Source organism: Acyrthosiphon pisum, chromosome A2, assembly GCF_005508785.2.
Source record: "Acyrthosiphon pisum isolate AL4f chromosome A2, pea_aphid_22Mar2018_4r6ur, whole genome shotgun sequence".
In the NCBI taxonomy this organism is placed as follows: Eukaryota; Metazoa; Arthropoda; class Insecta; order Hemiptera; family Aphididae; genus Acyrthosiphon; species Acyrthosiphon pisum.
Window position 1 is genome coordinate 115,217,709 of NC_042495.1, and position 24,413 is coordinate 115,242,121.

The 24,413-nt window shown below is 29.0% G+C and overlaps 4 protein-coding genes across 13 annotated transcripts in view; 2 read left to right on the forward strand and 2 right to left on the reverse strand.

Moving 5' to 3' along the window:
• LOC100169499 (26S proteasome non-ATPase regulatory subunit 2) overlaps positions 1-962 on the reverse strand; it is a 9,440-nt gene extending 8,478 nt beyond the window's left edge. Inside the window, exon 1 of the mRNA XM_001945077.5 lies at positions 941-962. The gene's annotated coding sequence lies outside the window, so the exon portion shown is untranslated. The remainder of the gene's footprint in view (positions 1-940) is intronic.
• A 133-nt stretch (positions 963-1,095) lies between these two features.
• LOC100160598 lies at positions 1,096-14,329 on the forward strand. 3 transcript variants are annotated; one of them, XM_016806288.2, is made up of 9 exons: positions 1,096-1,216; positions 9,566-9,892; positions 10,394-10,950; positions 11,088-11,304; positions 11,367-11,479; positions 11,824-12,104; positions 12,182-13,181; positions 13,245-13,444; positions 13,510-14,329. In XM_016806288.2, the coding sequence occupies exons 2-9, from the start codon at positions 9,640-9,642 to the stop codon at positions 13,679-13,681; spliced, it is 2,793 nt and encodes a 930-aa protein (XP_016661777.1). In that variant the 5' UTR covers positions 1,096-1,216; positions 9,566-9,639; the 3' UTR covers positions 13,682-14,329. The 3 variants fall into 3 exon arrangements, with proteins under 3 accessions (XP_016661777.1, XP_001945049.1, XP_003246078.1); XM_001945014.5 differs by lacking the exon at positions 1,096-1,216 and adding an exon at positions 7,740-8,046; XM_003246030.4 differs by lacking the exon at positions 1,096-1,216 and adding an exon at positions 8,156-8,298.
• Positions 13,695-17,484, reverse strand: LOC100162621 (epsilon-sarcoglycan). 2 transcript variants are annotated; one of them, XM_001947851.5, is made up of 7 exons: positions 17,232-17,484; positions 17,012-17,172; positions 16,783-16,928; positions 15,899-15,977; positions 15,591-15,792; positions 15,312-15,486; positions 13,695-14,597 (listed from the first exon to the last, which is right to left on the reverse strand). In XM_001947851.5, the coding sequence occupies exons 2-7, from the start codon at positions 17,160-17,162 to the stop codon at positions 14,361-14,363; spliced, it is 990 nt and encodes a 329-aa protein (XP_001947886.1). In that variant the 5' UTR covers positions 17,163-17,172; positions 17,232-17,484; the 3' UTR covers positions 13,695-14,360.
• A 154-nt stretch (positions 17,485-17,638) lies between these two features.
• LOC100164713 (type I inositol 1,4,5-trisphosphate 5-phosphatase) overlaps positions 17,639-24,413 on the forward strand; it is a 29,491-nt gene continuing 22,716 nt past the window's right edge. For 6 of the 7 annotated variants that reach the window (XR_003839475.1, XR_003839476.1, XM_016806289.2 and 3 more), the window contains exon 1: positions 17,805-18,204. Coding sequence is in view for 5 of the 7 variants with exons in the window: in XM_016806289.2 (XP_016661778.1) it covers positions 18,139-18,204 (66 nt within the window). In the remaining 2 variants the exon portion in view is untranslated. Of the gene's footprint in view, positions 17,771-17,804; positions 18,205-24,413 lie in introns of those variants that run through there. The other variant, XM_008187115.3, reaches the window with a different exon arrangement.

The window sequence follows — 24,413 nt, forward strand, 5'->3', positions numbered from 1 at the left end:
GCTGTATATTAATTTTTCTCTAAATTTTGCATCACATCAAACGCATCCGCAGGATAAAATCCCACCCAGGCCCCAGTGCAAGATATAAGAAATACTTACAATCCGATGATAATTATAATGATATTGATATTAAAGTGAATGCAAATATGCAATTTAAAATTCTCAGGGGGGGGCAATGGTCCCTTTGCCCCTCCTGCGGGCGCCATTGCATCACATCACATGTTATTGATACTCGCAAAGCAAACAATTATAGACAATATAGTCACCTACTGCGTAACATTTTAGCTATAAAATGATTTACATACTAACGACTTTATATGGAATAATTTTTTTGTTTTCCGAAAATCACATATGAATTTTGTTTTTGTCTAAAGCCTAACGTCTAAGTTGTCGACTACTTACCATGTATAACAATATAATAAAATAGTATAGGTGCGACTTTTATAAGTCAATCATCGTCCGTAGTCCATACAAGATAGGACCTATACAATTAATAGAATAATATATGTAGATACCTATACCACAGACTAAACTATTTTCATATAGTCTGTGCCTATACAGTATACTTGCTATATTACATTTATACATTATTACATTATAATATTATAAGACATATAAGTTACCGATTTGTATGTATATGTACCTAAATTTAAGCACAACGACACGCATTTTAAATACCTACTGTAAGTAATAAATACATACTAGGTATCTATAATACCTATACAAGCATTTATATTATACAATTCACGTATAAAATTATATAATACAATATTATATAAGAATAAGACTGACAATATTTATAGGTTGGCATGTGCAGACGGTGTTATCAGCAAAAAAAAAGGCAAATTAAATTTGCAAACAAAATGCAAGCGTAATTTCTTAATTATCTAAAATCTAAATATTTGATTGGTAGGTAACTGAGAAATTATATACGACTAACCTTTAGTAGGATATATATATAGATACGTAGAACAATAGATCATATAAGGTGCACAAAACATTTTTAATTGGGAAGTCGTGCATCGTATAAACACCAGGTGTCCAGGTATAACGACATTATACAGAAAACTATTCGATAACTTCTCTAAATATAAAATATACAAAAAGCCAGCTTATAATTTCACTATCGTGGATTAACATTGTGCGTTTCATTTGTTGATAATATACGATGAAGTGAAGTGGTCAATAAAATTACCTACTCGGACGATATTACAATGTAAGTACCTATTCAATAATTATTTTCAAATACATTTTTTACTTTGTAGTCTGTATACCTAATATATTATATTATAAGTCATTATAAGTAAACTTAAAATATTTTTCCGTATTAAATGTATAATATTATATTTATATTATAACTTGCAATTATGTGGGTATAGTACCCATCTCAGTAACTATATTATAGTAATACACAAGTAACATTTGGCCATAGTCGTATAGATTTAATCTATATGTGGTTTGGGTATTCTACTAATATTTTAGCTATATTGCTTATATGGGTACAAAATAATTGTTATATAAAATATTGATAGGTTAGATCCTTGAAGATAAATCATATTTAATACATATTTAATAGTTTAGCAACAAACTATAAACATGTTTAAATTATTTATTTTAAACGGACTTTAAATTCTAATTCGTATTTGAAAAAAAATGTATTTATATTATTATAATGTCATGTGACTCATAATATACCTATTGTCATAATATAATATTATAATAACTTTAAAAAAAAATCGCGTGTAATATTATATACTCATATAAGTTTATGACACGTGTTTTTTATATCCCCTTTCTTATAATGTTAATATGTTAATTAATATTAAATAATGTTTATTAATTATTTTATGAAATTTATAAGTCAGCTATTACTATTAGTTGCGTAAAACTTTTTTGAGAAAGTGAGTTGATTTTTATATTTGCTATTAATCATTATAATGTGACTTTATTATTTAAGTCATACATTAATGATACATATTTTAAGTTATTTTCAGTATAAACAATTAATGAAAATCAATTCATAAAAATAAGTATATTAGATAAATATTATATTTAATGTGTGGTTTTAAACTATATAATTATTATGATCTTATTATTATATAATAACTATTTTAAATAGTTTAATTATCATACTTAAATAGTCATAATTAGTAAATCAAAATCAAATATTATTCACTAATATAATATATAATTAAATTATTTAAAAACAATCTATTAAGTTGTCTATTTTACGTTTATATCATTTAAAATGTTAATTTTTTTTACCATTAATTTATAATTATTCTTACAATCAATGCTCATAGTGCTCATACTCATTTTAGTTACGTTTTAAATTTACTTATATACTTACATATTACATAAAAAAATATTCTTTATTAAATTAACCTACCTATAAAAGACAATAAAATTGTCAAGAATTAAGATGATGTCAGCGCACTATTTGTTTCCTCTCTCTGACCAAGGCGAAACAGAGAAAATTTACGTTTAGAAGAACCAATCTTTCACCTATTGGCTATTGTAGAGCGTTGGCTATTTGATGATATTTTAATTTATGTATAAGTTATGAGTGTGTAAATTATTATGATTTAAAAATGGAAATAAATTGTATAAAAATTAAAATATCGTAAAAAAACCAAAGTTCGTATAGTGTATACAGGTTGTGTTCTTAGCTTAAAGTTTGATAATAGGAGAATTCGATCTAATATCGAAAGTAAAAACACAGGGTTGTTTCTGCTAAACATAAATTTGCTTTGTTCACATGGGTTAGAGAGAGAGAGAGAGAGATTACAAATATGGTGTCCTGACATTTTCTTAAGAAAAATAACTTTTTTTTTTGTTACATTATTAATTTATTTATATAATTTGTAAATTTATTTTATCATAATGAGTAGAAGCGCTGTTGGAGTTGATGGGTTGGAGGCTTGCAAGAAGAATCCATCCAGTGATAAAACTTCTTTACGAACTTAGGAAAAATAACTTAAAATTGTTTCTTGTACCTATTAAGTTTTTAAGACAGTCGTAATATTTACAATATTATGTTAAAAATAGTGATAAATATTATATATTCCCTGTTTATCAATCCTGTTGTGTTCACGTTATCTTAATTATCACATAGTCTGTCTTTTAAGATATAATATATAATACAAATAAAATAAGTATTGAATAGTATCAATAAAATGCACTGTGAAAATTACATAAAAACTAGTTTCATTAGGTAAAACGGAAATATATATCTTTCGAGTTTAGATAAGTACTTATTACCTGTATGAACTAAAATCTAACACAATAAATCACTAATCCGTATAGACAGACACAATCACGATTTTGTAATAATATCAAGTCGATAAAATGAATAGTTCGATTTTCCCTATATTGACTATTGTTAAATTTAAACAGCTTGATTTAATAAGCTGCTTGAACATAATTGATGTGAAAAAGTAATAATATGTTAATTTAGTAAAAATGTCAAGTAAATGATTCGACTCGTTATAAAGGCGGGATCCCACGGCTCTGGTATTTGACGAATATCCACGAATACACGAATAATCGGAAAGTTACCGACAATCGACGGGAAGGCGAATAACGAATAAAGAATACCGAATACCGAATATTCGTACAAAGTACTCCATTCCTAAAAATCTGCGAGTATCCACGAATACCAAATATTCGTCAAATACACGAGTCGTGGGATCCCGCCTTAGAAATCCCTTAGAAGTATTATACAGGAACAGTATACATAATACATATTCTAAACTATAACTTTGATTTTAATTTACAAAAATATTTATACATTAAGTCTGTTATGATCAATATTCAATGAGACAATAGATAATGATATTAAAAAATTATAATAAATTAATATTCCTTTAAAGTTTAATTTGTGTAATAATTATATATGAGTATATGACACGGCTCAGTGGGGGTGTCATAAACTCATAACCCCCAAAAGCCCCAAACACCCTCCTTGGACATGCCACTGTGCCCGGTACCCTAGCACTTGAGAAAAGTATGTGTATCAGTTGATACACTATGTCTATTGAGAAATAGAATGACCGCCACTGGTATACCGTATACCTATACTAATATAGTAATATAGTACTACAGTATATTTATTTTTTATTTATATTTAAATATGTAATAGAGCACACGTTTTTTTTTGTCATATTTGGACATTGGAAGACGAAGTCAAAGCTTTTTTTGTTTAATATGAAATACTAGCTGATCCCGAGCACTTCGTTTCCCGGCAACCAATAATAATTTTTATAATAGCTTCATAACCCATGGCAACCGTTTATAAACAAAAATTTCTATCGGAAATCTCAAAATTCCTATTTGAGCACCTCCCAGGGTTGGTCCTCTCCCTTTTTAAATTAGCCTATCTTCTGCTCAGAGATATAATCTATCTATGTTTATAAAAATATCTGATCCCGTTCTCTTCGTTGCCCATTAAAATTGCCAACTCTATATGAATATGTTTTACATATCACCATGGCAACCATTTATATACAAAACTCCATCGGAAATTTCAAAATAATATATAATTGTTTGCATTGGTAATATGGACACACACAATCACATACATTCATTTATATATATATATATATATAGATATTGTAGAATAATAAATTGACAAAAAAATTGTAATCAGTTAAATAGTAAAATCGATTTTTTATGTCATTCAAAAATGAATAACTGTAGATAGGTGGGTATAAATGTTCACCAAATTGTTCAATACCTTTATCAATATAGAGACATGATATAATTCAAAAATATTTTGATTAGGTATTTCTGAGCTAGTTATGGACATTTATAATAACTTTTTAGGTTTTTTATATTTATTTTATTTTAAATCAAAAAAGCTTGAAATGTAATATAATGTTCCTAATACGTTGTCACTAAAAATTTTAGTTACTCAAGTTAAATTTTGACAAAATAGGATATTTAAACGTAAAATAACGATCTCCTTGAACGATTTTTGTTATTTTATATAAACTTGAAATACTTATTTAACTACTACTAAAATTATTATTTTCTATACACTACATTATAGTTATAATATAAGTTAGTTATAAATAGTTATAATACTATAACATTTTTGAAGTATTCATTTATTTTAATTGTTAAGAGGATGTCATACCAGCAGATTATGGTTGTCTTCGTTTTCCTAACGAGTAGTGGATAAATGTATAATATACCAAAATGTATGTCAAGCAGTTTCAATTTTGTATTGTTAGCTTAAATATTAGTGTGAATTGATTTATTGACCGTAATATCAAATATAAATGTAAAAATATTATAACGATATAAATTATAATTTTAGTAAGAACACAACAACATATTACATTTAAATTTGATAATAGGTCAACTAACTCTAATATTTAAGCTAACAATACAAAATTGGTGCTGCTGGTCGCTGGACGTACATTTTGTTATATTATGCGTTAGTTAGACGGAGACGACACTTGGGTACGGCGTCCTACCAATATTTAGTATTTACACGCATTAAAAATGCTGATAACTTTTTTATACGTAAACTTGCAAATATAATACAATTTTATTTTAAAAACAATTGTCAACATCACAAAAATTTGAAAATTATTTTTAGTAATTCATAATTTATTCACACAATTTTTATATCTATGGCTTCAATTTTGAAAATATAATACAATGTTCCTAACAATCTAATCTATTCTGAAAAGGTATATTAAATAAGTACATATTATTATGATGAACAATTATTTTTTGTATATATTAAAGAATTTAGATATTGAAATGAAAAATTACGATTTTCCTTCAACAATTTTAGTTATTACTTTTTTATTTGTTTTTTTTTGGTTTTATAAATTTAAAAAATATATTATGCTATGAAGGGACATAAAACTTTTTGCAATGATTATGATTTTCTATACAAATTACAGAATAAAATTATTAAATAGGTAATTTAAACTAATATTAAATATAAAATATTTAACCATTTATAGCACAAACCTATTTACACCGTTCTACTGAACGTCGGTATTAGGTAGTAGGTACCAGGTACCTATCAACCATGACAAATTATAATATAATTTGTCATGCTATCAACTTATAAGTTGACAATAATTATGTAAATTGTAGCTTAGGTACATGTATAATATTATAATATCGTATAATATATTCAAACTTGACAACATTCTGTAGGTACCTTTTGTTAATACTAATAGAAAAATAAACCTAGTTATAATAATAAATTATTAAGTTTGCTAGAAGACTTTAGACTGATATCCAAATATCCAATATCATGGAGTTTTTCGTGATCAATTATATAAATCATTAAATTCAAACACATAAAATATTAGTAACAATGACCTATATATAGCTAATGACGATGTACCCTCAACATTTACTATAGCCAGTTGTTTTTTCGTGAAAAATCTATAGGGTATACCTACACTCATTTATGAACTTTATTCAATGATAAAAATATGGCATATGCAATGAATTTTTAAGCGAAAAACTAATCAGATTCAACATTTCAAAAAGTTGCTCATTTCGCTAGCAAAAATCTATTTTACGAATTACGAGGCTTTTACGTAATACATTTACAAATTCCCAAACTTTACAATAAATAAAAACACATTTTTTATTACCTAGTTTTGTCCTTGCATTTTTATTTTTCACAGGTCAGATTAAACAATTTATAACGTCTATAATATAATTCTCTTGGCAATTCTTATTACTCTGTGGCGGTAACTCAAATGTTTATTAAACAAATTTGCAATAATCACTTTAATAAACGATAATTAACTATACCAATACGTTTAACACTTTTACGTGGTAATAATCAATCCTAAATATTTATAATCTATTAGGTGCATGGTTCTAACTTACAGATAATTAGTAATTGTCATATGACAATAAATAATACAGAATACGGATTGCTTAATTATTTTAAATTTAAGATATTTTTTTCGGACTTCGAGTGTGTACGTGCGTATTTATACTATTTTCACAGGGTATAATATGCTAATTACTAACCAAATGGTAAATAGGTATACGCTCCATATACCCTAAAAAAGTCTATGGTTCGAGTTTCATAATTTTTTTATATTTTTAATTAAATCAATTCATATCATTTTCATTCATATCGAAAATTAAGTGTTGTAATAAAACAAAAATATATAATAGCAATTCATTTATATACACAAATTTGTCTTTAAGCAACAAGATACATTCTACAGGTATATTATGGTTGTCTATAAAATATTAATTACAAAGACCTAATGAAATTATTATTTAATAAGCATGCTTTTATAAAAGCCGAAAGTTATTATAATTATTAGTATTACTATATTTCATCAAAAATGTTGCCTGGAGAATAATAGTTATCCCATCAATATTTCACGTTAAAAATGTGTAGCTAGCCGTGTAGGTACAATAGCCCGCAGCTCGATCGGACAATATTTTAGGTAAAAATAATTATTATTTATTAGGAAAAACGCAACAATTTGCTTGTTATCCGTAATCGATAATACCGCGCGTACTCGATAACGATTGTAAATTGTAATATAATAATATGTGGATTGAAGTGGATTGAACGCTATCGCATCGACGTAAAATCATAGCGCGTTGCTAAAAATAGACGGACGAGAGTCGGGAATCCCGGGACGAGTGCGGCGAGGCCGCGTCGCGCGTTCCCATTGGCCCAAGGCCGCCGCCGCCGTCGGCACGCCGGACCGCCGGCGGTCGCGCGAGGACCGCAGCTTTAGTACGAACACTCCGAAGTCCGAAGCTAGCCGCGAACCCGTCTCTCAGAAATAAACGACGTCGTGCCACGGAGTTACCACACTCAGAGTCCACCGGTCGCCAACTACGCGACAGTCAACGATACCCGCCGGAGGAGGCCGAGAATAATATTGTAATAATATTATATTCTTTTCGTCCGGCGTCTTTCCTCTCCCATCCTCCTCGCCAGTGTTTTCCCGTCGCACGTAACGCCGCCGGCAACGTCCAACGGCACGCACATTTATCTGGTTACCTTTGGCCAGCACACCATGGGCAACTCCCGTAAGTATCCATTTTAGCACGTAACCCATCACCCGATCCGCCCCACCCACGGGAAAAAAAAAACCCCGTGATCCGCTTTATTATTCGCCGTAGGTAGTCCGCCGCCGCCACCGCGCCGCTCCGTCATTAACTGTTATAATAATTAATATTTTAATCGCGCGTTATATGCTAAACGAAATCCGGTCCGTTCGACGGGACCGCCGCTGTGTGTGCAAGTCTCTGACGTCCGCCGTGCGTCCGTTTCCACACCGCGTAAGTACAGTGAAAATAAATTTATAAATCTTGCGAGCATTTCGTGCGCCCCCCCCCCCCCACGCCATTTAAATGATATTTTGTATTATTATTGTCTTGCGTTCGACGTTTTTCACCTCGCGCAAACCATCGTTAACACCGCCATTTTGGGCTAAAATATATATTTTATTATAAGTTATGACATGCACCTTCTACAGAGACGCGCGTTGTCCTTTTCACAATCGTTAACAATATGTAGTCTACGATATTTTAAATTATTATTTAAGACACCTATATTTTGTACCGTGTGAGTGTTATGGTACCCTCCGCATTGTCGAATTTCATCAAACCCAATTTCTTCGACATCCAATATCGCCGACGACTCATTTTTTTTGTTCTATTACGTCTATTAACTATTTTGGGACTTATTCAAAATTTTTTTCCATCTGTGGCAGCTATAATAATTAGTTTTGCCTAAATTCTTGAAGTACCTTTTACCATCGTACCTATCTATTGTAAATCTATTGGTTTTTTCGCGTCAATAATTTATTATCCATATCATGTTTATGTATGTGCCTACCTATTGACTGACACTCACATGGTTTATTATAAATAATATATTTTGTATTGTTAATATTTAAGACAGAATAGTTATCATTAATTTCTATATATTTTTAATACATAATACACAATATAGTTTTTGTCTAAGGAAAAATCAACTTGAAATATATAGTAACAAAGTAATATTAATAATAAGTACCTATAATCTGTCCTGTGAGAGAACACTGATTCTGCTCATCCACACACATCAGACTGGTTCTGAAGAGTGGGTGTCCTGTGGGTTAGCACAGAAGAACCAATTTATGACGGTCACAGTGTGTTCTCAAACTGCTGGAAAGAGAATATTGTAATTAATCTAATTGATTATGTAACTTGCTTAAAAATTTCGTTAAAACCCTTGAGAAAACCATTGTATGTCCTTACTTTTAAGTTATAATAGGTAAATTCTTTGTATCATAATATGTTATTAAACAACATTGAAACAGCTGCACAATGTGCCATGTTGAATGCTTGTAAGACTAGACATCACATGCGTGTGTGGCCTCCTCTTAATTAATTTTTTTTTTTTATCTTGAAGTAAAAATTGAAACGATAGGTAGGTGATATTTTCGAAACTTGATTTTAATTAAATATTATAAGTATTATGACGTAGGTATTTAGTTTATTATGTTGATTAAAATTAAGTCTTAGGTATAATGTTTCAAAACAATTTTTGCAATTTGATTAGATCTACAGCAATTTCCTAACGAAGGTTTACAATTGAGAAATCCACCCAGTCCAAAACTTGTAGTTTCTGGAGCCATGAGTCAACAAAAAACTACAATTGGTTCTCCAAAGAGCCCCAAGTCCTCTGATGAAAATTCAAAATCTGACAGTGCCTCATCAAGCCCGTCAAAATCTGGACGTTCCCCATCTTCAACTAAATCCAGCCCAGGAGGTAATAAATCGCCTAGTCTAGCTGAACGACTTGCTCAATCAAATAAGGCCAAACTTAATCAATCATTGAGGAGTCCTGTGTCTAAATCACCACCAACAAGTCCTACTGCTGCTTTGGGTTAGTAAACAATTAGTTATAACTTATAGGATAAGGCAGAGGTATTTAAACTGTGGATCCCAGAAAAAAAAACCTATTCTAAAATGAATATATAATAATATGTTGTTTTTTTAAAACAATTAATTTCAGTTTTGTAACATAATTATTACATTTATTTTCTTGATTAATTTGATAATTTATTTATGATAATATTTATAATATATATTATTATCAATAATTAAATATTAAAACAATTTTTTATGCGTCTAATAATTTGAGTCACCAAAATGTTGCCAACAGCCGAAGGAGCCGCGGGATGAAAAAGTTTGAATACCTCTGGTCTAGCCTACCTACTACTTATCGTGTTCAATAAATATACCTATAATCATCATGTTTTTAATTATTACCTATATGGGTATATGTTTATCTTTTACTTAAAATTTTATTTGGTGTTCTGTATTTACCAGATTGACTTTGAATGTTAATTAAAATTGTAAGTTTTTGTATTTTATATGTTTATAGCTTCTCCTAAAACTGAAGTGACGAAAGAATGTAATGACATTAAATCTGAAGGAACTGATAAAAGCAAAGTTTCTAATGGTTCTGTTGATGTGAAAATGGAAAATACTAAGCTTCCTAATGAACAACATTCTGCTATAGTAGAAAATGGAATAAGTGACTCTAATGAAGAAGTTAAACAAGATGTAAGTGTGGAGTCAAACGAGAAAGAAGTAAAAGATACTGATGATATAAACAAAGTGAAAGAAATGGAACAATGCAATTTAAATGATGGCACTCTTGCATTAGATGTAGGCTTAGAAAATAAACCAGTGCGCATTGATGATAGTGTCATATTAGAGCAGACATCCAAGAAAGATATTCGTCAAAAAGTTTGGGAATTTATGGAAGAAAACTCTCTAGTTATATTTCCTAAACCTTGCTTTAACCGTATACCAAATTTCAAAGGATGTAATAATGTTTCACTATTATTAGAAAAGTTGGAAGAATTTAAAAAAGCAAAAACCGTCCAAGTGACTCCTGATAAAGCTCAAGAAACAGCCCGTTTTCTGACACTTAATGTAAGTTCTTACTTCATTTCAAATTAGTTTTTATGTGCAGGCAATTTAAATTAACTAATTTTTACTTTAATTTAAAATATTTATTTCAAATTGTTACTCAATGTAAAATAATAAAATTGTTTACCTTGATTTTCTAGTGGGGAAAGAGATTATTGGTTCCATTGCTTCGTTTGAAGGAAGGACTCTTGCAAAATGTGTCCTTGCCATTTGCTGAACCTTCAGCAAAAATGCTGAGATCAGCTAGTACTCAAAAAGGACTTCGTAAATGGGGAAATAAATTAATAACATTGGATCAAAATAATGATGTTCATATAGATATGATTATTCTGGGATCTGTTGCTGTTGATAAAAAAGGTAATATACTGCTTGGTTTGTTTTAATCTTTACATTAAAAAAAAAATGCATTTTATTTTTAGGGCGCAGAATTGGTATTGGAAATGGATTTTGTGATTTAGAGTTTGTCATCTTAAGTTCTATGAATATGGTGACTGATAATACTGTAGTAGTTACTATTGTACATGATGTACAGGTATGTGATTTATTATTAATAAAATTATAATTTAGCTTTAGGTGTCATTACTGCACATTTAGTTAGTATACAGCTTTTTTTAAATTTGTAAGTTAATGAATTTTACTGCCAGCTGCCTTAGCTAATGTTTTTTTAATGGCAAAGAATCCACCAATGGAGTGCTTACTCCCCCCCCCCCCCCAATAAATTTATTTTTATACACTATAAATCAAACCTAATAAAGACATTTTTTTCATTTTAAGTTAGCTATACATTCCATTATTCATGTATTAAAAAACTTTTATGTAGGAAAATATTTAAATAATTTTTGTTTCAAGTGAATTCATTTTTTTCTTTGTTTAAAGGTATTTGACACGCTTCCAACAGACATTTTCAAGCCTTATGATGTACCTGTAGATATTATTATTACATCCAATGAAATTATACGGGTGGAGAATCGTCTTGATCGTCCCAAGGATGTGTTTTGGAATTATATTTCTAAGCGGAGGTTATTGGAAATGCCACCCTTGCAATTATTACGTACTAAACAAGAACAAAATGACGAGTTTGATTGTACTCTCAAAGATGTGGACAGTGAACCTGAAGAAATACCTCCTTCACCGAGAACCTATAAAAAACCTAAAGGGTAAAATTTTATTTATTTCTTTAGGTAATTATTTTTTAAAAACTTAATTTAAGACCAAGTTATTTTTTTTAAAACAGATATCGTCAAAAGCGTTACTCAACCCGATCTGAAACTAATGACTCAGTATTTAAAGAAAACGTAGTTTCAAAACATCGGTCTTCTTCTAAGCATTCATTAGCACCTGCTTCTAAGAATTCTGACTTCAAAATCAAACATAAACGTGCTAAATCTACTTCCAGCCAACACCAACGCAGTAGTTCAACTGAAAAACGTAGTAAGCAAAATGATAAAAAAGAACTGCGTTCTTCTTCCAAAAAACCTAACAAACGTCGTACTAAATCAGAATCTGCTAAGACTGTAGCATCGCCGGTAACAGTAACTGAGTCTAAAAGTTCTAATGGTACACAAGCTGATTCTCCATCCATTGGTACTCCTAAAAATAAACGTAGACCTCGTCCAAAGCAGTCACGCAAACGTATTGATTCAGACGATATTGATAAACAATCCGTTAATCAATCTAATAGTAATGGTAAATATAACTCTCGTAGTAATTCTCGTGCTACTAGACGTGATTATATTGATCGTGAAGATCGTGGTCGTGAGATATCTGTTGGGCATAAATTTCAAAGAGATTATTTACCTAGTCCAAAAAAATATTTTTCACAAAATTATCGTCAAAATAGCTATTCTCAAGAAAGGACATCTTATCATGGAAGCATTAGGTCGAATAGCAGAACGTATCATCATGACTCTAATAGGCCAGCCGTTGTGCAACAAAACAGATATTCAAATGGTCCGACTGTTCGTCCTACTAGATATTTCAATGGTCCTATGGTACGTCATGATAACTTTAATGGCCCGGATTCACGACAAAATGGTGGAATTAATCACCATGGTATTCGTCATAACAGTTACTCCAACGATCCATCGTCTCGTCAAAATAGTTTCTATGATGGAGTCATTTCTCGCCGTAATAGCTATTCTAAAGGTTCTGCAACCCGTCAAGATAATTACACCAGTTCTAGAGTTTTCCGTCCACCACAATATCGTAATGGAATGGCATCACAAACTGATGAGGTACAGTATACATACATTTAATTTTTTAAATATACTCAATTAATTTTTTATAAATGTTATCAGAGAGATTATATACAAGAACCAAGACCTCATTTCAACAACAATAACAACAACCACATTGGATACTACAACTCAAATGAAAAACCAAATTATTCGAGATCTTCTAGTGGTGATGAATTTGTACTTAAAGTCGGAAATATTGCAAATAATGTCAGAGTGCGTGACTTAAAGGCTGCTTTAATGGAACGTGGAGTTAAACCACTGTATGTATAAATAACATGATAATATTTACTGTCAAGATCTAAGATAACATTGTACCATTTTCTAGGCATATTACTTGGAGAGGCCCTAGAGGTTTTGCATATTTACGCTACAGTAATTCTTCTGATCTGGATAAAGATGACGTCATGGGATCATTACAAAATGTGCGTATTAAGCCAAATGGTATTGAAACTGCTCAAACTCAAACACTTATTGTTACTGAATGCCAATTTTCATAAGTACAATTATTGACTTCCCATTGATTAATTTACGTAAAAAAAAAAAAAACTATTTCATTCTTATTTTAAATCTTTAAACAACTGAAAATCTATTTTGTAAATGGTATAACGATAATTTTAACTTCCATTTTCTCTTTATTTTATTCTTTTTATTTTGTGCTTTAATATTTACTAGTTAAAATTGTATAGAAAGTTTTATCAAAGCGTTTTTGATGTTTACCTTTCCTTGAAAAATGTAAGCACTATTGTTTCAAATTAAATATTTAGTTTGATTAATTAGTTTTTGAAATTTTATTGTTCTTAACTTCATAAGTATGTTCATATATTTAGAAAAACTTGTTTATTTTTATTGTAAAGAATTATTAGGGAACATAACAAAAAAAACCTAATCTACCATTATTAAACAATAAACTACACTAATTAATATTATGTGGGTTAAGTTCAATTAATTTGTAAAAACATTGAAAATTCAAGTTTTTAAACTTCATAATGTTTTAGTCTAATAATTAATCTTTGTAATCTGGACAATGTTTAAAATCCATTTACAATTGACATACTGAGAAAGTGTCAAATATATAACAATCAAATGTGTTAAATATATATTTAAGAGTTTATGTCTATTAAAAAATAAAAAAAATTCAAATAATTCCAATTTTATTTATTTTTTGTTCTATTTTTTTCAAAAAAATAACTTTTTTTTTTTATTCCATCTAAAAACACCAATACTAAATATTATCCCAATTACAAAAATCATAAAGATAAGTAATGTAACGCTTAATTTTGTATCTCCATCCATGGACTGACTGTATTGCAGAGATTCCATTAATTCCCAAACATTTTCTTCTGCATGTTTTGTGCTAGATATTCTGTCTTGAACATTCATAGTGTGATTCTGGTTTATGATTGTCAACTCTACCTAAAGTGAAGAAAATTACTCATTTAAGTTGGAAAATGCATTTGATAATAATTTTACCATGTATTTATAAAATATGGAACTGGAATAAGGTTTATAATATACAAACTGAAAATGTGAAATACTCAGTGATGGGAAAGTCCACTCAGGACTCCGTCCCCCCAATTAAAGATGGTATGGTTACCCAGCAAACTATAATAAAGTGACCCTGAAAGTTTCCTTATCAATAAAGGCTAGCAGAACCGAGCATCGGTGCTCCAAACGATTAGGTATCTCAATCATAAATTTTCAATAATGTTTTATTATAATTTATGCCTAGTACTTAATTTATATCCTATGAGTGCTAGTGTAAGTTTCTAGGGTATTGTTGATAATAAAGGTCTAATAACAATAGTTTGTTGGGCAACCATATTATCTTTATTCGAGGTTCTCATTGTATATTATACATAAAAAATTGTATTTTTACTGATTTACATGGTAAAAAATACTAAAAAATTACACAACTAAATAGTTTTTAATTTAAGTTACGAATAATATAAAGTACTAAACTAACTTTATTTTTTACTGTATTTAGCTTTTTTAATAGCGTTTGCTAATTTAATATGTGCATAATTAATATTCACTTATTAGGATTGATTAATGGATATTATATCAAAAACTTGATGTGTTTATTAACTATGTGTGTAATGACTGTTTAAATTATTTTATTTTACATACAAGTTTGAAACTGCACCAGTCCAAATTGAAACCATTAGCTCGAAAATATCTTTCAACGCTTGTTCTTTTGAAATCCTTTGGACATTTATTCATTTTTTGCAATGGACTAATTTCTTTCTCAAGATCATATAATATTGTTGAAAAATTTGATGAGCTTCCTAAATTGACAATAACACTGATGGACATATCATACATTATTCAAGTGGTTATTAAAAAAATTTAACACATAAATTGTATAGTTTTTTAAGTAACATTATAAATAAGCAGTATATTACCTACCCCTCTGTGTCGTTTGGGTCTAGTGGTAATCGTTGTCCTAAATCGCTAGCAGATGCTAGAAATGTAACATACAAATTTGGTTTACTACCCAACCATAAATTTTGTCTAAATATATCCAGCAAGTATTGTATGCGTTCTTCATGAAACATGTCTTCCACATTCAAATTATTAATTTTAAATCTGACTTCATTTGTTGCATATTCTGTGAAAGAATTGTATATTTATGCAATTTTAATATTAACTCTTATAAGTTTTAACAAATTAAAATAACAACTTAATTTCTTGCAGAATTTATGATTAATATTTACCAGATCTTTCAAAAATGTTTAATTGGATAACTTGTGTCTCGACCTGGTATGTTTTTTTGTTCAGTCCAATAATATCCAACTAAAAAATGTAATATGAAGTACCTGTTGTTAAAGTGGGTTTACTCTAGAGCCCGAGCACGAATTAACGAATTCGTACCCATATTGAATGCTATCAGGTCGCATTTGGAGCAACCGCGAACGAATACCATCGTTCGTGTTTCACTAGACCGTTTACATTGGTTTGTTCGTGATCGGACTCTAGTATAAACCCAGCTTTACTGTGAAGAAGTACAGAGTTAATATAAGAATAAGTGCTGAAAGAAATAATTGTGAGAAATATTTCGCGACTAAAAATATATGAAGGCATACTACAGTTCATAGGGCGATTCCTGGCAAACTAAATGTTTTGAATTAATTTTGTATAATCTGCAAAATAGGCAAAAATTTACTATTCAACTAATTTAAACTACAAAATATGGTTATTAGAAAATAGAAACTTTACATTCAATATTGGTTACAATATATACGATTAATATTAATATATTATTGATATCATTAAAAATCCGTCAATATAACCAATACACGATTGTTGGTCAATAACATTGTCAATATCGAATATTGACCGTGTACACTAAACATTTTTAAAAAAGCATTCTGCATCAAATGCTAAAACTTAAAAGTATAGCAAATTGCCATTTAAATATCAAAAATTGACAGTGGTTTCTGTATCAAAGATAAGGGTAAAAAAAATATTGCAAATATAATATTAAAATTGTGTGCATCTCGAATTATGCACGTTCCTGGTTCCTCCACTAAAATAATCACTATACCCGATTTACAAATATTTCTATACGAGCTATGAATATATATATTTTATTTTTTACTAGGATTTGTCTGTCCGATGAGTCTGCAGGCGGTGTTCCATACAAGTATCCGTGTCTATTTTTACTGTTGAATTTGTAATGTATCCAATGTAGCAAGTCTGGGTAATTCTGTAAGGACGGCGTGAACACAAACCCAGTATCCGCTCCTAGATTGAAAATTAAGTGTGAAACAGTCTGAAAGGGATACTGGTTTTCTATTTCAAATTATTTGAATCAAATACCAAAATACCGTTCGTCCAGTTAAAAAGTTCGGGGCGTATTTCGTAGTAAAACATTTCCGTTTCGTGCACATCTCTCGTAATAATTGCCGTCGGCTCGACATGGCCCAGTGCAGCGATAATGCACACGGTATTGACAAAAACCGTAGTGGTGAAATGCATCGTGTTAAACCTAAAACGGAACGTGAACAATAACAAAAATAACAACAATAAACGACGCCTGAAACTTACTCGGACGTTGAGCGCCGGCGTGTACGATTAGTCACCTACCCCGGACGGCGTTCAGCGGTCGGCTGATTCAAAATAATATTCTATTCCAACAATCTCGCGCAACACGTTTTCGGTTGTTACGTGTCACACATTTAAATGTTATACGTTCGCGAATCTACGGTGATTTATTATCGTAGAAAATCGTACCTGTAGAGAATACGAAAATCGGTTAAACGAGGCAAGGGCGCATGGACGTGTCCGGGTCTGCGGCTGTTGTTTGATCAGCCGGTCAGAGTGCGTACTGGGGACCGGCGGCACTCGTGAGTTTCCGCCAAATATTTGTTTAGCCCGTGGCCGTATTCCAAATCGTCGTTTTTTGTCATATTTTTTACAATCGTTTTCAAGTTCCACAAATACGCGCATCGTCGGCATATTGTTGTTACTATAGGTGTCTGTATACGCACGCGCACGGTAGCGATAATAATATACGGCGCGCGTCGGAGACACATTGACGTCAGACTGGGTGGGCGTGTCGTTTATTATGCACCTTATCAATAATAGTAATAATAAATAATAATACTATAATAGTAATAATTGTACGTCTGTACATAATATTATTACAGTAATAATGATATTATTATATAGGTAGCTGCGGGATCGACTCACTGTTTTCAAGTGTTTTAACGGCGTGCGCGGGCGTGTGTGTGTTACGAATACAATCGCTACTATAATGGGTAAATATTATTATGGTAGCGATATTATACGACCCCGCGCGAGCATGTGCACCGGACGCAGAGTCGTTTTTCCGGTCAAACGCAGTCGCTCCGTCGTCGGAAACGGTCTTCCGGTACTCGATTGATCGCCAAGCTGACGTGCCGTAGTTATATAAATCGTGATTCTCAATTTCTCATCCATTCCATAGTCCAACATGGCTTGCGAATCTTCCACTCGCGTTCTGTTGGTCACGGCGAACATTGGGTCGATATTCGAAAATGTGAGTACCTGTGTACATCCCTACCTATCTATTATTATAATTATTATCCTCTCAAAAGTAACACAAAATATGTTATCTAAAAATCGCACGGCAAACTCTCTCCCACAGCTCTTCTGAAATATTTTGATTAACTGGTTTTTGGAGTAGCATCAAGTACATACCTATACTATTTACCTATAGGTACATTCTAAAATAGCTGAAACATGCATACAGTTATAAGCATACATTTGTTATTTGAGTAGGAGCAAAGAGAAAAAGTACTCATTATTGGTCTTGTCTTGGTTCTTTATTAATATAAAATACTTACAACCTACTTAATTACACCACTGACTGTAAAGTTATCCATCTTTAGTTATTTTCTCACACTGCTTTTTTAAGAGTTGGAATTATAGTATTATATTTTAACTATATTTGTTTACATTAATATAATATAGTGTGTTTATGGTTAATTAATTTACAGAGAATATAAGATATTATCTAAAACATTATTTAATGCCAAATCTGATCAAACAAACTTTCATGAGTAAATAAAATTATGTCTCAATATTAACAAATAAATATTAATCATAAACTCATGTTAAAAACTATTACTATTACAAATTACTTATATGACTATAACATTTTACATCTGATGATTCTAAAAAGTTAAAACTAAAAAAGTTGAGAATTATTACAATATTAAATTGTTATCACATTGGATTGTTATCAATTTTGATAACAACCTGAATTAGATTTATCTTGCTCAAAAAATTTATATTTATATTATTATGTATTTTAATTTTTATACTTGTAAAATATTAGAGTAATATTGTTACCAGTGGCATGGTGAAATTTATAAACATTGATGCCCAGCAATAATAACTAATAAATTTATAAATTTACAATAACTAATAACTCATGAACCACGAGGAACGAGGAAAAGAATGAGTTCCTTTTTCATAGGAATTAGGAATTGGACGAGTTCTTTTTGACATTAAATGAACGAGGAACTGAACGGATTCCTATATAAAAGGAATTTTAACAACACTGGTACCTACCCCCTCTTTATGACCTTAATATAATATATAGTACATATAGTTATTATGTGACTGTAAATATTTTAATTTTTGTTGTATGTTATTGGTCACTATAATGTACCCAACCACCCCACCCCCCCTAGGCGTCATAAAACCCCATTTACCATGCCACTGATTGTTACAACAGTAAAATTATTATTTTAAGTACTGAATAGAAACACTTAAATTTTACCTTATATTAAAGTACCTATATAATATTATAATACATATTTTAGTCAAACGTTATACACGGTGTATACTGACATAATGTTGGCTGTTGCACTATTTTATATAAACTCAAAGTCTACTTTTGAACGTATAAATAAAATAATGTATTTTTTGATGTATGATATATCTATATCAATTGTTATATATATATTAAATCAATTATTAATACACCAATTTGTGTATATAATAATGAACAGATAATAATTTTACTTTTAAAACTGTGCATTATGTACAATTAAATTTAAAAATAAATAATTAAAATTTCTATATTTAAAATATTCAAAATAATGTTTAGACCAAGACTTTAATTTACCTCCCATTAGCTTTGCAATTCATTCCCTACATAGGTACATGTATATATTTTTATATCCAGTTTCAAGTATGTTGATATAATTGCAATAGCTTTATTATAGTACAATACAATAAAGCCCGGGTACTGTCCCACTTTGCTGTTGGATAGCTACACCATTGAAATCCACAATTAATTATATCTCGTTTACCTACTTAACATTTTTAATTAGTTTTACTACTAATTATTCCATAACATGGTCTAATCTACTATTCTTGTGAGATTTTAACTTTTAAGGATGATTTCAAGTTATTAACTAAACCATGTTTTAAGGTTAGGTACTTAAATGTGAGATAATTTTGTTTTATTTTAATATATAAAAAGTTGGTTGAACTAGTTGAAGAATACATTGAAAAAGCAATAATAAAAAAATAATGTTTTCTTTTTAAATAAACTTTGCATTTTCATTAGATTGATAAAGATTCTACCTAATTATTAGTTTAATTCCCATAATTGAAAATGTAATTTATTATAATTATTAGTATATACAAATAGAGATTAAAATACTCGCTTTTGATATAACAAAGCTTAAATCGAGGCTTAAGTAGTGGATAGAGTAGGTATAGACTTATTAAGTTAATAGGTCTATGGGATAGAGTGCAATATTTAATTTGCCTTAAGTTAATTATTAAAGGTTTATGTCAAAATATACTTTAAATTAATGTATAATGATTATAATCTGCTACTATTATTTTGGTATTTTGTATACTGCATAGTGTATTTAACAATAATATACTTAATAATCAATAATAATAAAAAAAATAAGTTAAATTATATTCGAGTGGAATGGGCCAATTATCAATAAATTAAATTTTTTAAACACGCAAAAATAATGTTAGTTTTACTTTTTACTACACCTGTTTTGATTTGTTTTGCGTACTTTTATTAAATGATATTTTAATTTTATGAATTACTGTTTTTGTATTATGTATATGGTGTAGAATAAAGATTAATTATTAATCTATGGTGCGGGTACCTACAATTAAATGCTTAAATCCAACTGAAATTAATCGTTATATTAATAAATATAATCTAATATTAATTAATTTCGAATTGTAAATTTCTTAAGAATAGTTTAATATAAAATTATCTTTGGATTATTAATTATTATTAATGTCTAGAAGCATTTTGTACTTTTGTACTTTAAAAAGACCATTGGAATTAACAAAATATAGTATAGTAAATTCTATGATAGTGCTCTGAGAATATTTTATATTACGATTATTAGCTATATAAATATATATTATAAGGCTATAGGATTTACGCTACACCCGTACGCTTTTTCTCACAAATACATAAAATAGCAAACTGTACGCTCTGAATAATTTATTTAACTCTGTTATGTTTTTTATAGAGTGAAAAACCTATTATCTAACTTAAATAAAGATATTATTATCTAGTAAATATCTAATGTTTATTTTTATGCTTTAATTTTAAATCAAGTTTCATAACAAGTTTTCATAATAGAATTTTAAACTGTAAAAATAATTTACAACAATCTACGATATTCACTAGATAATATTCTTACTTCTAAATTGTATAATTATAGGTAAATTGATTCTAATATTAAATATAACGGAGTGCACTACGCAGTTGATGGCTTAAAAGTTAATAATAAGAAAAAAATAAATGTAACAGAGTTAAATGGATTATTCAGAACGTAAACTGCAATTTGTTTGTAAGACGGTGACAACGCATGCGGGTGTAACGGCCCCTGACTTCTGAGGGTTATAATATTATAGGTAATATTATTATGTGTACTAGGTATGCGCATGTTAAAACAGTTCACAGTTTTCTATGTACCTGTTTATGTAAATATTGTTTTGTATAATTTAATGTCATAATAAAACAACATTTTTGAAAATTAATAATATTTTTACCATTTTTTAAGTGTTTTATTTTTTCGAATGACAACGTGTATTTTAATTCCACATACCAGAATATTCTTCTAAGATCTATGATTTATGAAGAATAAAATCGAATTTTGAATGATTAGTTAATAAATAATAAGTTATAAGTTGGACCCGTGCCTAAATGCCGCGAAAAATAAGAAACATGCATTTAAAATGGCATGAAATGTTTCGTTTAAATGCACTTACCGGCAGAAATAATAGCTGCAATATCTTATTAATTTATTGAAAAGTTTATGGTTTTTCTACCATTTTTATTTAAAAAATCAATCAGTTTATTTTGAATTCTGAGTGGTGAGACGAATGTATTGATTTTACAATGTTGTGTGTGTATTCATTTTTTTTTATAGTATTCGTTTAATAGTGGTAAACAATTTTCAATCTTAAACTTCGAGGGTGGTTTCTAAAAATAAATTGAAGATAAATTGGATCCAGTTGATACTTCAGGGATTCCAATAGTAGGTATTTTTGAAAATAATTGGGAAAAACAAAAAAAAATAAGGAAAGGCATGCATTTTTCTGCAAAACTAATTTTCGACAAAATCAGATTTGTTTCTTTGTTGTAATGTAAAAATAATTAACTGTATACAGACTTAAAATGTTTCACCAAATATCAATAATACAAGCATTTACTAGATATAATATTATAATTTGTTTTTTCAATTAATGTACGACAACATTTTTATTTGTGAGTAAAAACTTTGCAAATTTAAAACAGGGCTTGTAAAATGTTAATATACAAATTACAAGAAAAAGTTTGGCATAGTTGTACAGTTATTTTTTATAAAATAGCACGTCTCTATTAAATATGTTGACAACATTGGATATTCACATATTATATAATAGCGGTTGAGATCAGACGGTTCTTGACATTTTGTTTAAGTTCAAAAAATATTAATCACGAAAAATTAAAACATTCCGCTATTATTTAAATTATCATTTTCCATACTCAAATAAATGTTCAAAATAATTTATATTAAATTTAAGCTATTTATAAGGATTTTACTTTTTTAGATTTTCCTATAAATATTTAATATTATACACTCCAATGCATGACTAAAAACCTTGAAAAATAATACAAGATCTCAAATATTTTGTTCCTACAGCAGTTTAGAATATTGTCAGCACTCAGCAGTAAAGTTGTAGAAAATACATAAGCATTGAGCACAATTTTTTTTAATACCGGTTTGAAGATAAAATGCTAACAACAATTATCAAAATCACGAAAATTTTAAAATTTTTTTTAGTTAAAAATGCACATATTATTTATAATATTAATAACAATAGCTAGGACCTGAAAATTTAATAGAACAGAAACCTGAAAATATCAAAAATATAAATGCTCATTTTTTTAAAATTGTCAATAGCCATTTATAAATGAATAATATTGTTGTGACTTGTGATTTGAAACGTTTCGTTAATGTCTATATTATTATATATTCTGTTTATATAAGTTAACAATTACTATGCTCAATGAAAATTTTCAAAATATTGAGATTAATTTTAAGCTGTAGAAGCTACAAACCGCTACAAACACCCTACAAACATACTTTTTAGCAGAGCGAGTAGGTATTTCAAGTTTTTAATGTTTGGTATATTGTGAAATGTGACATTAGTTATAGTTTAAAATTACTTGTATTTCTATATCAAATTGAAAACATTTAAATAATGTATGGTCTTTTAAATAATAATAACATTTAAAATGTTTTAATTTACTTGTTTTTGATACGATTTTAGTGTGGAACGAGAATTATAATTTGATTGAAAGCTACTTGTAATTTAGTTCATGTGTCATGTTTACTGCTTGCGTACCAAGTTCAATCCTGCAACAGAAATAAATAATCCTATTATTATGTAAAATATAAATGTATACTATCTAGTTGTTTATTTCTTTTGTAAGCTAGCGTATATACAATTACTACCTAGGTACTTAGATTGTGTTTTACGATACTGTTGCATAACACACTTGACACATGACACTTGCTCCCTTATTAAGTTATACGTTATAAACTTGTAACAGTATGTCACTACCTATAACATAGGGTTTCGTTTGTCACAGTTAAAAATATATCTTAATAATTTAACTTTTAAATTATCACATAATAAGTTTTAGATTCTGAACGAAGTGATGAATGTATTGATTTTACAATGATGTGTGTTTTTTTTTTTTTTTTGTGTCTGACGACAACTTTTGGAGCAGTAAAAATGCTTCGATTTTCAAAAGTTGTACCTTTTCTGAAAGGAAAGTGAATCTAGTTGGTACTTTGGGGGGTCAAAAGTGAAAATTTCCCAATACTTTTCAAAAGCGGCAGGAAAAACCTTAAAAAAATAACGGAAAAACGCGAATTTTTACGCAAAACCAATTTTTGACAAAAACGAAAACTTAATTTTACTGTAACTCAAAAAATAATTATTGTAAGCACTTGAAATTTGCAACAGATGTTTATATTAGCGTTGTCTATACAGGGTTAAATTTTCAAAGTGTTTCGACTTTTTTTGAGCTATTTATAGACAAATGAAATTTTCAATTTTTCTAAGTATTTTTTTTTAAAATAACGATAAAAAATTTTTGGTTTGATAGAAACTTTGAAATTTAATACGAGGTTTCTTATAAGTTGGTTCTCACAGTGATAAAAAAAATCCAAAATCGTTAGTCACATTTTTTTT

What these genes read in the sequence shown, in the direction of transcription:
- LOC100162621 (XM_001947851.5), bottom strand. Translation starts at nt 17,162, where the DNA reads ATGCATTTCACCACTACGGTTTTTGTCAATACCGTGTGCATTATCGCT. An exon ending in ACTTTTTAACTGGACGAACG is followed by an intron (nt 16,929 to 17,011) that starts GTATTTTGGTAT and finishes TTTTCAATCTAG; the next exon opens with GAGCGGATACTGGGTTTGTG. An exon ending in GACCCAAACGACACAGAGGG is followed by an intron (nt 15,487 to 15,590) that starts GTAGGTAATATA and finishes TATGTCCATCAG; the next exon opens with TGTTATTGTCAATTTAGGAA.
- LOC100160598 (XM_001945014.5), top strand. An exon ending in AAGTCCTACTGCTGCTTTGG is followed by an intron (nt 9,893 to 10,393) that starts GTTAGTAAACAA and finishes ATATGTTTATAG; the next exon opens with CTTCTCCTAAAACTGAAGTG. An exon ending in TGTTGCTGTTGATAAAAAAG is followed by an intron (nt 11,305 to 11,366) that starts GTAATATACTGC and finishes TTTTATTTTTAG; the next exon opens with GGCGCAGAATTGGTATTGGA.